The 14,544-nt window shown below is 39.6% G+C and overlaps 1 protein-coding gene across 30 annotated transcripts in view; it reads left to right on the forward strand.

The window, feature by feature from the left end:
• Positions 1–14,544, forward strand: part of LARP4B (La ribonucleoprotein 4B) — a 91,005-nt gene that overhangs the window by 57,927 nt on the left and 18,534 nt on the right. For all 30 annotated transcript variants that reach the window (XM_008524733.2, XM_070601259.1, XM_070601264.1 and 27 more), the window contains 4 exons: positions 1,500–1,578; positions 3,216–3,352; positions 9,205–9,308; positions 13,611–13,721. In XM_008524733.2, coding sequence (XP_008522955.2) covers positions 1,500–1,578; positions 3,216–3,352; positions 9,205–9,308; positions 13,611–13,721 — 431 coding nt within the window. The remainder of the gene's footprint in view (positions 1–1,499; positions 1,579–3,215; positions 3,353–9,204; positions 9,309–13,610; positions 13,722–14,544) is intronic.

The raw sequence follows: 14,544 nt of genomic DNA on the forward strand, positions 1-14,544 counted from the left end.
GCTGCACCCCTGCTTAGAATGTACTTCCCACAGACCCTGGACAAGCCTACGCTCTCCTCCATCAGATCTCTGCTCCATGCCGCCTCCGTGCCAAGACCCCTCTGAGCACCCCGTCTGGAGTGGCTCTGTGCATGCCATTCCATGCCCTGGGTCTTATCCCATATGTCAGATTCTCCCTGACGCTGAATGCAGTGTTTACTTACGTGGTTGTTGACTGCCTCTCCCACTGAGAGCAGAAATTTTGCCTCATTGAGGCTGAATAAGCAGTGCTATAGCAATGCATGGCACACAGGAGATGTGCTTAATGAGAATTAAATGGGTGATTAGGAGAGGCCCCTCTGGATGAAGGAGTAAAATCAGGTGGTGGTTTCAAGGGCCATTTCTAGTTTTCAGTCTCATCAAGTCCATTTGTTTGTTTTCTTTTCTTTTGGTGGTTTTGTTTTTTTATAGTGGGGGTGGATTTTGGTAAAGCTCTTCACATAAAACAGACACAAGCTCTCTGTCCTTATTTGTTATAAATGCTCCCACTTTGTCTTTGCTTTTTCATGGTCTTTGACTTTTAAAATAACAAGTATCTTTTTTCAGAAAATTCCACATGTATGATTATGCAGATTTATACAGAAGTGTACAAAATTCTGAGTTCTGAGTGTGTCAGTGCTTTTCCTCTCCTAGTGCCACCTAAAATGGGGTCCTCACCTGGTGTGCAGAGTCCTGGAGAGGGGCAGGGGCCTCACCCCAAACTCCTGCATGGAAGTCCTGCTCCTGCTACGTACAGAGTCTGGCGGTGCCCAGGCCTTCCCCTGAGCTCGCTTATACTGTCCTAGAGGCCCCAGGGCCATGACAGGTGCTTCGTGTGACACACGTGGACTGTGCCATCCAGCATCTTAGGGGAAGTCTCCTCTAGAGTCTAGTCGCAGCTTCTATTTCCTCTTGAGGGTCTGCTTATTTAGTATTTTCCAGTAGGATCTCTTTAACGCCACAATTTCTTACTGTAACTGACTGCCTGGAAATTTAAAGACAAGTTTATAAAGCCCTGGGGCAGAAACTGCATAGTCCTTAGGGCCTGGTATTTATGATCCCAGCCTTGATTTTTTGGCCTGTATTTATTATTTCCTTATTTTGATTTTTTCCTTTGTATTTTATTATTGTTTTAGTATCTGTGTTCTTGTAGGCTACTTGAAAATCCTTTTTGAATTGAGGCAACACATTAAGTAAGCTTACACTCATTTCGTGATAAAAAGCACCTGTGAAACTTTGCTAATCTTACTTCTCAGATTATTTTTTGAAAGTGTTTTTGTTTGGGGAACAGGAGTTTTTTTGAGTTTTTTTGCTTATGATTTCTCTTTTTTTAGTAGCTAAAATAGCATTTTTCTTATGTTCTCTATACACTATGTAGATGAGTTAATATGTATATTGAGAATATTAGACTTGCCTTACTGAATCATCTGCTGGGTAAATTTTAAGCCGTTTTTCCTCAGTTGAGTATTACTTTTCTGTAGGAGGAAATGAGTCTCAACCAGAAAGCCAGGAAGACCCTCGAGAAGTACTTAAAAAAACATTGGAATTCTGCTTATCTAGGTAAGGACGGTAGTAGTTTTTCTAGTACCTAATAATCTGTGTTGTTCTGCATTGGTTATTGTTTACAGATGTGGCACTTTACTTAGCAATGTGTGTCTGTTAATATCTATGTCTGTATACATCTATTAATAGGAAATCCAGAATGTTGAGTAGTAATTACCTTTGACATGTTGGAGAACTGAACATAATCCTCTGGACCAGTGTTCCCCACAGTTGTCCACAGATTCATCTTCACCATTATCTGGGCTGCTTTATGAAGTTTGGATTCCTATGCCCCACCGCCTGCCCATGGAATCAGACTCTGGGGGTGGAACCTTTGGTCATCAATCTCACAGAGACATTTTTAGCACACTAAAGTTGGAGAACAAGTTTCCTATACTAGTTCTCAAAAAATGCCAAAACTGCAGTAGCAAATTGTTTTATTTATATAGCACTCATATTTTTAGGGTTTTTTTCCTGAATACCTTTTCTATTGAAAAATAGAGTACAACCTTTAGAGTTCAAATGACAGAACTGGACATGCAAGATGGGATAAGGTTACATGTAGTTTTCTTTGACTATGAAGATAACCGAACAGCTATGTGTGAAGTTTTCTACCAATAGTGGTGATTTTTCAGGTTTTTATCTGGGCCTGCCTTAAGACCTCACAGAGGTGTCTGATGAGGGCTGCCTCAGAGACAATAGGGCTGCGTGAGGGAGAGCTGAGGGTTGTGCGCTGGCCTTCCTTCCACGTCCATATATTCACAAGTTAGGAAACCCCATACACTGCATGATGATATGCTTTAAAAGGAGAAGATGGTGCTGCAAATGTTGAAAACCTAGTCTGCACCACTCGCAAACCCTGCTCTGTCGCTCCTCTGGCCAGAAGCCTCATATGTGCAAGATGGCTAACCAAGATGAGGGGGACAGAACAGCGTTTACCTTTGCAAATCAGTGGCTTTATGCAGCTTTGCAATTGTCATCAGCCTTCAGCACAGGACCAGTGAAACCCAGAGTTTAATTGTGTCTGGCTTAGAGATGTTTTTGAGCATAATGTCCTCTTTATGAAAACATTCATCATAGGCCAGAATACCAGGAAGTAGCTCATCATCACTAAACTACTGATTATGTGTGGCTTACCTTGTGACCCTGTGGGTTATGTTACTGATCATGTTTCCTTCTTTTTAATCCTGGCTGCTAAAAAGTGCTAGGAAGCCAGAGTTGGATTTGCAGCTTCTCTGGCAAGTGTCCAGACTGAACAGCACATACTGGGGACCAACCTTTCCCAGGCTTTTCATATTTTTCTTACTTTCTTATTCTTTCAGATGGATCTCCTTACTTCAAAAATTGTGTTTATGTTTTTAATAAGCTACTCAAACATTTTTTAGAACAGAGAAAAGCTATGAATACGTTTTTTAAAGATTTACCTGCTAATTAATTTTGATTATATAAAGTGCAGTAGCATACTTTTACTTTTGCTCTCTCCGCCTGCCAAAATGTCCCTGAAAAAAATTTACGTCCAGTCATAGAGATGGCAAATACCAGGTAGAGTTTGAACTCAGATCTAATTCTGAAGCCATACCATGCTACACTTGTATGTCTTGCGAAGCTTCCTTTTAAAGAAGTCTTAATTAAGAGAGATTGTCTTCTTTCTGCAGGGAGAACCTTGCTAGTGACATGTACCTTATATCGCAGATGGACAGTGATCAGTACGTGCCAATCACCACGGTAGCTAACCTGGACCACATCAAGAAGCTCAGCACCGACATGGACTTGATTGTCGAAGTGCTGAGATGTAAGTAAACAGCAGTTAGCTCAATCGTACCTGGTCTTGACGCCATTTGCCTCCCGGGTGCGACCTTTAGATGCACACCATTCAGTGCTCAGGCGCTCAATGGCAAGTGGAGCCTTCCCGGGCCTTCTGAGCCTTGCCGACGAGTCCCATGTCTGGTGAGCGCCCATGGCATTGGGGCGCTGATGGGCTCCCTAACCGAGACCTCAGTGCATCCCAGCTGTATGTCATGGGAACTGAAAAGGGTAACGGCAAGATTAAAGACAGCTGTGATGTTAATGAAAAAGTAATGGTATTTAGGGTAAAGTAGAATGCGTTTTAATTGGTAGTCTAGTCACTAAATGAGTTTCTTTCAAATTGCAACTTCCTGCTGAAATTTTGGTGAAATATTATTGCATTTTTCCTTAAAAGGATGTTGTGAATGAAGTTGTTTCTTGGACATTTGGTAACATCAAAGGAAGGTTTAAACCTTACATCAGAGACCCACAGGGATTCAGGAAATGTGGATATTTAAAGTGTTAGCTGCTGTGTCACAAGTGTACTTTGCTCGTACCCTGGTTTGCTTTGCAGATTGAAGCTTCTACAACCTATCCATTTTATTTATTTATTTATTTTTGAAAAGCCACTTCCCTGAGGTATAATTGGCATGGTGAACATGTGTTTCAAGTGTACCTTGGGTCAGTTTGGACCTGTGTATACATTGGTGGGCTGTTCATCACATCACGGTCAGGATTACGAGCACATTCACCACTGCCCAGAGTTTCCTATGCCCCTTCCACCTGCGATGGCTTCACTGGGGATTAGTTTTATATTGAATGTATGATATATTGCATTTCTTTTTAAATGGGGTTGGTTTTAATGATGGAAATTCACTTTTTATAATAGGGCTGCAAGTAGCAGGTGAATTATTTCTCCCTCCTCAGAACTGCTCTACTGAGCAAGTCCAGTGGGTGCCCTTCACAAAGAACAGTGTGACGTGTGCTGGCCCCGTTCCCCCCCATGCTGCCTAAATATTTCCAAATGATGAGATGTTGCATGCCCGAGTTAAAGCCTCGTTTCTCTGTTCACGACCATGACTTTGCCTCACTGATGCTTAGGCAGAAGCGTTCACATGTTCTCCCTGGCTCAGCTGACTGCTGACAGTCAGGGAAGATTTTTTTCTTGTGTGCATTTGACTTAATGGTAGTAGAAAAAGATGAACATCTTACCCTAGAACTTAGTTGGATTTTCTTTTCATGAATAAAAGTTCTCCTCTGTTTTCTGTTCCTAGGCATATGTTGTAAGGTCATTAAATTATTGAACCAGATGCTAAACATAGCAGGTATAATCCATAAAGTTTGATTTCTAAAAATTATACCACCGTTTCCCAAGATCTTGTTATACTTTCCCATGTTGCTTTGTTTTTTGGAGTCCATTTAGAACAGAAACCTATTTTATGTATGAGTTGAGTTTGGTTCCATCTGACCCACATAAAGGCCAGTGGCTTTCTTAACCTAAAAACACTTTACTCTGTTAACAGTCTGTGGTTATTATTAGGAATCCCAGCTTTGGTTATTCCTTTTAGGTATTCCTTGGAAACTTGGCTGCCCCACTGAGGATAATTTCTCAGTTGATGCTTGTTTTGTTGGTGAGGGGTCATTCGTGCAGGCTCTGAGGATGTTTAATTGCCCTGTGTGTTTGCTTTAAAGGAGCCGTTGCTCCCATGGACAGCCCTGTAACTCTCCACTCCAGCTCCACCTGTCCTTTTCCAGGGCTGTGTTTGGGGAGTTCTTGAGTTGTAGTGTTATCTTCTGTCCATTTGTTATTCAGTTCTTTGGTGTCTAATTGTCTCTTTTCTCTCAATCTTTGAACAAAAATATATGCATATGTGAACAGACTATAGTTAACATAGTGTTAGTTGCAGTTCTGAAGAGGGTGACATAAATAAGCCTCTGTGAGCAGAGATCTCTTCTTAAATTTAAATCTTATCCTCATCCCCAAAATGCCTAACATAGAGTCAGACACATAGTAGACATCTGATAACATTTTATTTTAATTTGGATGTCCCTTACTACAACACTGAGACTCACAGGTTAATTGAGTTACATAAATTACATTTTTAGAGTATTTTCATATCATACATATAGTGCATGACATAGTATATCTGATTCAAATTCTTTGTTTTTACACTTAATATAATTGAAATGCTAATTTAAAAAAAACGCTAAAATATTTGTCACCAGAGTATGAATAAATACATTGTGATGTAGCCACACAGTGAATACTAGAGCAGTTAAAATTAACTAGATGTACATTTTTCAGTAAGAATACGTTTAAAATCATAACATTGAATATAAAAGCATATTTTAAATAGCACAAGATGATACCACTTATGTAAAGTTTAGGTATGTGTAAGAACCATATTTTTATGGATTCGGAGGTCCAGGGTAAGAGTATAAAACCACGAATAGGATTGAAACTCCTGATTCAATGTGACTGTTGTGGGTGGCTGGACTGGGCAGGGAGGAGAGGGACAGAGGGTTTCTCGAATACCCGTTTTTTGGTTTGTTTTACAGCTTTATTTAAGTAGAATTTGCATGCCGTAAGTTACACGTGGTTTAAGTGTACATTTGTAAGTTTTGGCATATTTATACACCCACAGAGCTACCACAATCAAGATAGTGAACATATCCATCACCCCCTAAGAGTTTTCTACCTCCCCAGACAACCACTCATCTGCTTTTGGTCACTATAGATTAGTTTGCATTTTCTAGAAATTTTATATAAATGGAATCAGTCATGCAGTATCCCTTTTTTTTGGTCTGGTTTCTTTCACTTAGCATAATTATTTTGTTGTTGAGTGTATCAGTAGATCATTGCTTTTTATTGCTGAGTAGTATTCCATTGAGTAGATACACCACAGTTGGTTTATTCACCCCTTAGTTGATAGACATGTAAGTTATTGTAGGTCTTGCCTACTACAGAGAAAGTTGCCGTGAACCATTGTGTAGGTCTCTATGTGGACAAATCTTCCATTTCTCTCGAGTCAGTAGCTGAGAGTGCAGTGTCTGTATAGTGTGATAGGTGTACGTTAGCTTGTGAAACTGCCAACCTGTTCCCAGAGTGGTCGTACCATCTCACAGTGCACGTCACCCACAGAGAGGCAAGCTCCCTTGTTCCCAGCTTTGCCAACACTTGACATGACAGACATTCTAGTTTTAGATTTTCTAATAGGCCTGTGTGGTTATCTCACTGTGGTTTTAATTTCTGTTTCCCTAATGCCTGCTAACATCAAGTAGTCATTTCATGGGCTTATTTGCCCTCTTTTTATTTTTGCTTAAGTGTCCCTTCAGGTGCCTCCCTGCCCCTGCCACTTTTTTATTTGTTTTCTTACAATTGAGATTTGAGAGGTGTGTGTGTATAGCTTCAGATATGTATTATCTGTATTCTGGATATAAGTCCTTATCAGATATGTGATTTGCAAATACATTCACCCAGTCTGTGGCTTCTCTTTTTATTCTCTTAATAGTATCTTCTGAAAAGCAGAGTTTTGAATTTTTTATATAGTCCAGTTTATTAATTTTTTTCTTTTATGGATCTTGCTTTTGGTGTTGTGTCTGAGAAATCTTTGCTTAATCCAAAATCACAAAGATTTTCTCTTAGAAGTTGTGTAGTTTTAGGGCTCACATATTTAAGTGTGTGATCCATTTTTAGGTAATTTTTGTAGGTGGTCTGATATTCAGGGCCTCTAAGGGGCCTCTAAGTTCACCGCCCCTCGTGTGGGGATACTCACTGCTTCAGCACCATTTGTTGAAAAGGCTCTTCTTTCTCCACTGCCTGGTCAGAATCGTTTGTCCCTACACATGTGGGTTCATCTCTGGGCTGTGTGTCTGTCCTTGATCTGCTTGTACTGGCTTTGATGCCAGTACTACAGTGTCTTGATTATTCTGGCTTTACAGTAAGTCTTAAAGTAGGTGCAAAATCTTCAACTTTGTCTTGGCTCTTCTAAATGCTTTGCATTTCCATATGAAATTTAGAATTCTAGTTGGGTGCTAGTATGTAGGAATGAATTGATGTTTGTATATTGATCTTGTATACTAAAACCTTGCTAAGGTCATCAATTCTAGGTTTTTTATGGAAATTGTATCAGATTTTGTGCATAGAGATAAGCTTGTTGTCTATGAATGAAGAGGTTTCCCTCCTTATACCCAGTCTGGGCACATTTAATTTCTATTTCTTGCATTATGCCCTGGCTTCACCCTGAGCACGGTGGTAGATAGAAATGGGGAGAGTCAACATCCTTGCCTTGTCCAGTCTCCAGGCAAGTGTGATGCTCGGTGTTGGTTTTTCATAGGTGAGGAGGTTTCCCTCCCGTTCCTGAGTTTGCTGAGACTTTTTATCAGGAATAAAAGTTGGATTTTGTCAAATACTCTCTCTGCGTCTATTAGAAATCATATGGTCTTTTGCTTTGTAGTCCGTTAATATGGTGAATTACATTGCTTAATTTTCGGTTGGTAAACCAGCCTTGCATTACTGAGAAAAAACCCACTTGTCCTTATTTGTTATCATTTTTATATATTGTTGGATTCAATTTGGCAAGCTCTGGTAAGAATTTTTAATGTTCTTGAGGGACATTGGCCTACAGTTTTCTTTTTCTTAATGTCGTTGTTTAGTTTGGGTATCAGAGAACTGCTGGCTTCGCAGGTTGAATTGGACAGTACTCTCTTAGGTATTTTGAAAGAGTTTGTACTGTAGAATTGGTATTTATTTTTTCCTTGAATATTTGGTAGGATTCTCCAGAAACCGTTTGGCCTTGAGTTTTCTTTTCTCTCATATGTCTTGGTCTATTCTGGTGACCTCCTTCTTGGAGTGAGCTTTGGTCATGTATGCCTTTTAAGGAATTCTTCTGTTTCTTGTAAGTTGTCTAATTTATTAGCATGAACTTTTTCTCACTATTCTCTTAGGATCCTTTTAATATAAGTATAACCTGTGGCAAAGTTACATCTTTCATTCCTGATGTTGGTAACGTGTGTCTTTGAAGTGGTGGACACATCTGAGCCCTGATTGTGATGATGATGTGCTGTGACTTGAATCTACACATGATATAGTTTCACAGACATGACACCAAAAACCAAAACATAACAAAAAGGGAATGCACATAAAGACTGATGAAATCTGAATTAGGCGTGTCCCTGTGTTAGCAGTCTTGCCCCAACGCCAGCCTTCTCGTTTTGACAGTGGACTATGATGGTGTAAGATGTTGTCATTAGGGAAAGCTGGGTGAAGGGTACATGGCAACTTCCTGTGAGTGCAAAATAAAGTCATAATAAGACAGAAGATTATAGAAAGGAGAAAGCCGTTAACCCTGAATCTTAATCTACTTTTAGTTCTTTGAGCTGTTTACAATTTTTGTTTCATAGTATGAACATTTGTTACAGCTCTTACAGAATTTTTTTTTTTTAAGATTTTATTTTTTCCTTTTTTTCCGCAAAGCCCCCCGTACATAGTTGTATATTCTTCGTTGCGGGTCCTTCTAGTTGTGGCATGTGGGACGCTGCCTCAGCATGGTTTGACGAGCAGTGCCATGTCTGCACCCAGGATTTGAACCAACAAAACACTGGGCTGCCTGCAGTGGAGTGCGTGAACTTAACCACCCGGCCACGGGGCACAGAATTTTTTAAGTTCCCATGTTCCTGAGTTTTGGAAATGTAACATGAAAGATTGGTTTAAAACTTCTGGATAGTTTTCCTATTGTATACAGGTTTCTTTAGTGTGACACATCCTGCTGGAGTATCTATGTTATATCATAATAGAATACAAGTGGTCGATTTGTTTTAACATTTGTTTTTTACCATTCATTTTTCTTCTCTTTATAGCTTTACCTTTAGTCCAAGTGGATGAGAAGGGAGAAAAAGTAAGGCCGAATCAAAATCGTTGTATAGTAATACTGCGGGAGATCCCCGAGTCCACCCCTGTAGAAGTAAGTCGTTTCTCCTCTGAAGGACACGTGGGCACTTCTGTGTGGGTTTTTTGTTTTGATTTTTTTCTTACTTCTGTGTTTTTTGGAGAGCATATTTTAAAGGATAAATACCTGCAGTAACAGTTTTTCCTAGATTTATGCACTCTGATAGTTACATTGTGATTCGTTTTTAAGAGTGCTTCTCAAACTTTTTGGTCTCAGGACTCCATTACACACTGTACAGTAAAAAAATAGAGTTTATGATAATTTCATTATTCAGAAATTAAAAGTAAGAAAATGTTTAAATATTCATTTAAAAATAGACATAAACTCACAAGTTAAGATAAAAATCGCATCTTTATGCTAAATGACTTTTCAATACAAATGTTTTCATGACAAGAGGGGCACTGTAAAGAGTTCACGCCAGTGTAGCTTGTGCTTGACTCGAGCTGCCTCAGTGTAAATGTTGTTACAGTAAAGAGGCAAAGACATCTTTTTTTTGTAAATGGAGTCTGGAGATCATAATTTGAGAACTGCTAACTTAGGTGATGATTTTAGGAAACCACAGTATTTGCTAGCTTGAGTTGCGGAAAGTAATCTGCCTTATTGCACTGCTGTGAGACCTGCTACTTGTCCAGATGCTTAAACTAAGTGCGTTGTGTCATAATGCACACTGATAGCCACGCCTTGAAATAATAAAGGGCAGTCTTCATGTAGAGCACCAATATCACTTACTCATGCTGTATGCTTTCTAAGTACCTTCTCTGTAGAGGAAATAGATTAGTGCATCTGCAGGTTTATTAAGGGCAGTTCTTGGTGGAGTGTGACAAAGGTGAGGTTCCAGCAAGAAATTACATCATTCTTTTTTGTTTTTTCTTTTTGAGGAAGATTAGCCCTGAGCTAACATCTGCCACTAATCCTCCTCTTTTTGCTGAGGAAGATTGGCCCTGAGCTAACATCTGAGCCAGTCTTCTCTATTTTGTATGTCAGATGCCTGCCACAGAATGGCTTGATAAGCCAGTGTGTAGGTTCATACCCAGGATCCAAACTGGCAAACCCCAGGTCACTGAACCAGAGTGTTCAAACTTAACCACTATGCCACCAGGCCAGCCCCCAGAAATTACATCATTCTTGAGCATGGCCTTCCTAGCAAGTTTTACTTTCCTTTCAACTTGGGCTATTTTTACTAGTTCTGTTGTAATATGTAAAGAAAAGAAAAATTAGGGGGCCGGCCTGGTGGCGCAGCGGTTAAGTTTGCACATTCTGCTTCTCGGCAGCCCGGGGTTTGCCAGTTCGGATCCCGGCTGCAGGCATGCTACTGCTTGGCAAAAGCCATGCTGTGGTAGGCGTCCTGCGTATAAAGTAGAGGAAGATGGGCATGGATGTTAGCTCAGAGCCAGTCTTCCTCAGCAAAAAGAGGAGGATGGCAGTAGTTAGCTCAGGGCTAATCTTCCACAAAAAAAAAAAATTAGGGTTGTATTTTTTTCCTCATCTTTTAATTAAGGTTCTGAATATGAAGGATCAGCGTATTTCTTATTACTAATCTGGATGTCTTTATTAACTCACAATAATATTTAAAACATAAGTCCTGAGTTTCAAGACTCGAGACATTTGTAAAGACTACAACCAAGAAGAATTTTCTAATTTTAGCTGCAGACATTGATCTTGGTATATTTCTCTAATTCCAAATTGCACACCGTATATCTGTTGTAAAACTTGAACAATGAGAGTCTTAGGAGAGAAGGTTTAGAGGAAGCTCTATGGATAAATTAAAAGTTGAACAAAAAAGGAAGGTTGGGGGGAAGTGGTCCCAACCGGCGTGAATAAGAAAAGGACAGTAAGATCCTGAACACCGTATGGTGGAGAGCCCTTCTGCTGGGGCTGGGACTGTCGGCTGGGAGTCTTCAGGAAGTCCTTCTCTTTAAATGTGACCAAGTGCTCGTCAGTGACTAGAAAATTCTTTAAATCATAGTTCATTTAGTTAATTCCTTTGGTAATTTTTGAGGTGTAACTGGCTAGTAGGCCTTTATGAAACAACCCTATTTTTGTCCTGGAATTGCTTTGTCTGGTATTCACGTAGCCACTCCAGCTTTCTTTGATAGATGTCAGCGTGGTGGGTCTTTTCCAGTCGTTTACCTTTGACCCTTTTGTGTCTTGATATTTAGAGTGGGCTTTCGGTAAGCAGCCTAGGGGTCTTGCTTTTCCTACCTAATCTGAATATCTCTGCCTTTTACTTGGGGAGTTTAGACCACTCCCATTTACGTGATTCATAACGTGTTGTTTAGTTCATCCTGCTGCTTGCTTTCTATTCATCTCTACTGTTGTTCGTTTTCTTTCCTTTTCCCCCTCTTTCTTTTGAATTAAATGTGTATTTTTTTATCTTTTTTTGGCTTATTAGATATAACTCTTTGTTTTGTTTCGTTTTGTTTTAGTGGTTGCTTTAGGGTTTGTAGTTGACATCCTTAATTTATCAAAGTCTGCCCTTTATTAATATAATACCCCTTTTCACCATTTAAAAGTTCCTTCCAGTTTTCCTTATCTGGCCTTTGTGCTATTGTTATACATTTTAATTCTGCGTAGTCATAAACACAATATTTTGTTATGTTTGCTTTAAACAAGTTGATTTTCTTTTAAAGAGATTAAAAATAAGAAAAAATGTATTATATTTATTCACTATTTACCATTTACAGTGCTTTTCATTCCTTTGCCTAGTTCTAGACTTCCATCTGGCATCATTTCTGCCTGAATATTCCTTTAATATTTCTTGTGGTGCAGGTCTACTGGTAATGCATTTTTACAATTTTTGTATGTTTGAGAAAATCTTTATTTTACCTTCATTTATGAAAGATGTTTTCACTGGGTGCAGAATTCTGGATTGACAGGATTTTTTTCTTTCTGTATTTTAAAGCGATTGTTCTACTCTGTCCCGGTGCACATTGTTTCTGAGGCTCAGTCTGCCCTTTTTATTGCTGCCTTGAAGATTCTGGCATTGTTGTTAAGCAGTTTGATTGCAATGCACCTTGTTGTAGCTTTCGAGTTTCTTGTACTTAAAGATCCCTGATCCATTATCTCTCAAATATTTTTTCTCTTCTCTCTTCTTTTCCCTTTTCTGAAGGTCTCTAACTAGCTGTTAATCCTATTTAGTGTATTTTTCATCTCAGACATTGTATTTTTCATCTCCAGAAGTTCAGTTTGGTTCTTTTTTTTAAAATCTTCCATGTCTCTATTTAACATGCTCAGTCTTTTACCTCTTTGAATATAGAATATTTCCAGTAACTTTTAATGTCCTTGCCTACTGATTCCATTGTCTGTATCATTTCTTAATCTCATTTGATTGATTGGTTTTTCTCTTATAGGTCATATTTTTCCTTTTCTTTGCATGCCTGGTGAATTTTGAATGGATGCCTAGCATTTTGGATTTTACTTTATTGGATACTGAATGGTTTTGTATTTCTTCCTATAAGTATTCTTCAGCTTTGTTTTGAGGTTTAGTTAAGTGACTTGGGGCCCATTTGATCATCACTGAAGGAGCATTTGTTAGGTGCAGTAGAGCTGCCTTTGCAGCTGGACCCATCTTCCCCACACTGAGGCACTGTCCTTTGAGTGCTCAGCCTGAGGGCTGTGAATTAGGAACCTTTTCCACTCTGCCTGGTGGGGAGACACACAGCCCTGTCCCGTGAGCTCTGGGGTGTTCCCTCTAGTCATTTCGGGTAGCTGTTTCCTGCACACTGAGCCTGGGGAGACCCCAAGAGCTCTGGCGTTGTTGGGCTGGGCCTGTGCTCACCCTCCTGGCACTGCAGTCTGGAAACTTCAGGCATGAACTGGGTGTTCGCAGGCTCTCCTCCCGTGTCCCTCTCAGGGATTGTGTCCTACACGTGAGGGCCACTGTCTGAAAAATGGTATTTCATATATTTTGTCTTTTGTTTTTAATTGTCTCATGTGGGAGGGTAAATCTGGTCTACCTTGGCCAGAAGCAAAAGTCCAGCTAATTTTTAAATTCCTTAAATTACCTTCCTCCCCGCCCCCCAAATTGTGTAGTTATCAGCCTACTGTGTAAAATGAAATGATATTTTCACATTAATTTAGCTTAATGGTCTCTTGGTAGTAGGGAATTTGTGGACTTATTTCTCCTGTGGCAGTGGGATCCTAAATCTGGAAGCTACACTGAACTCCTTAGCTGTTTTGAAAGAGGTTTGCTAGACATCAGTGTGTTGGACTCTGTCTAAGGATCTGTCCTTAAGAGTGTGCATCATTTTTATTTGGTGACGACAAAAGGTGGCATAGTGGAGAATTAATTTCTAATTAATTTCTCTTTTTCTGTAGGAAGTAGAAGCACTATTTAAAGGAGCTAATTTACCGAAATTTATAAACTGTGAATTTGCCTATAATGATAATTGGTTTATTACATTTGAAACAGAAGCTGATGCACAGCAGGTAAGCTGTTTCTACTATTCCCCATGAAGTACAGAGTTCACGATACCTAACAGTTAGTACATAGTGAGACTAAATTTGGGCGTTGAATTACTATTGCATTTTAGTGTTGTTTGAATATATAAAATGCAGAGGAAATCAAGTTATAGAAACTTAGATAGATGTGTTTGTGTAGACAGTTTCTGTAGCAATATGAAAAGTATGTGACATTATTTTCTGAGGCCATGTAAGATAAGCAGCCTGGGAAAATGAGTTCGGTTCTTATATCTGGACAGAGAAAGGTTTTAATATTTGGAAAGTGTTTTGGGAAATTTGAACTTAACCTTAACTTGCACTAGGCATCATCGTGTTACAAAATGCTTGAAAAGACACTGAGAAACCCTATGAGGAGACACAGCAGTTAGGATGGTTTCCCTGCCCTTAAAGAAAGAATCTTCTTTGGGGGAAACATTAGCATGTGTGAAGGAATCCCAGTATAGGATTAAGTCTTAAATAGTGTGAATGCTATGGGTTCAGAAGAGAGAGACAAAAATCTGAACTATGGGTTTTAAGTGGATGGAAGGGAAGAGAGGGACTAGGAGGAGCCCGGCGATGGGGAGGACGTGTGTCTGCAGCAGGTGCAAGCCCTCTGCCCAGTGTGGCCTGCAGTGCGCTGAGGCCGAGTCAGGAGGTTCAGAGCCTTCAGAGTCTCGTAGGACAATTTGGAAAAGAATAAGGAGCTACGTAAATAATGACTTTTGAATATTGCAATCATAATCTTTTCCTTTCCTAAACTGTGTAATTCCAGTTTCAAATTTAGGTTATTGCTAGGAGCCCAGTAGCCCTT

This window comes from Equus przewalskii, chromosome 30, assembly GCF_037783145.1.
Source record: "Equus przewalskii isolate Varuska chromosome 30, EquPr2, whole genome shotgun sequence".
Lineage (NCBI taxonomy): Eukaryota > Metazoa > Chordata > Mammalia > Perissodactyla > Equidae > Equus > Equus przewalskii.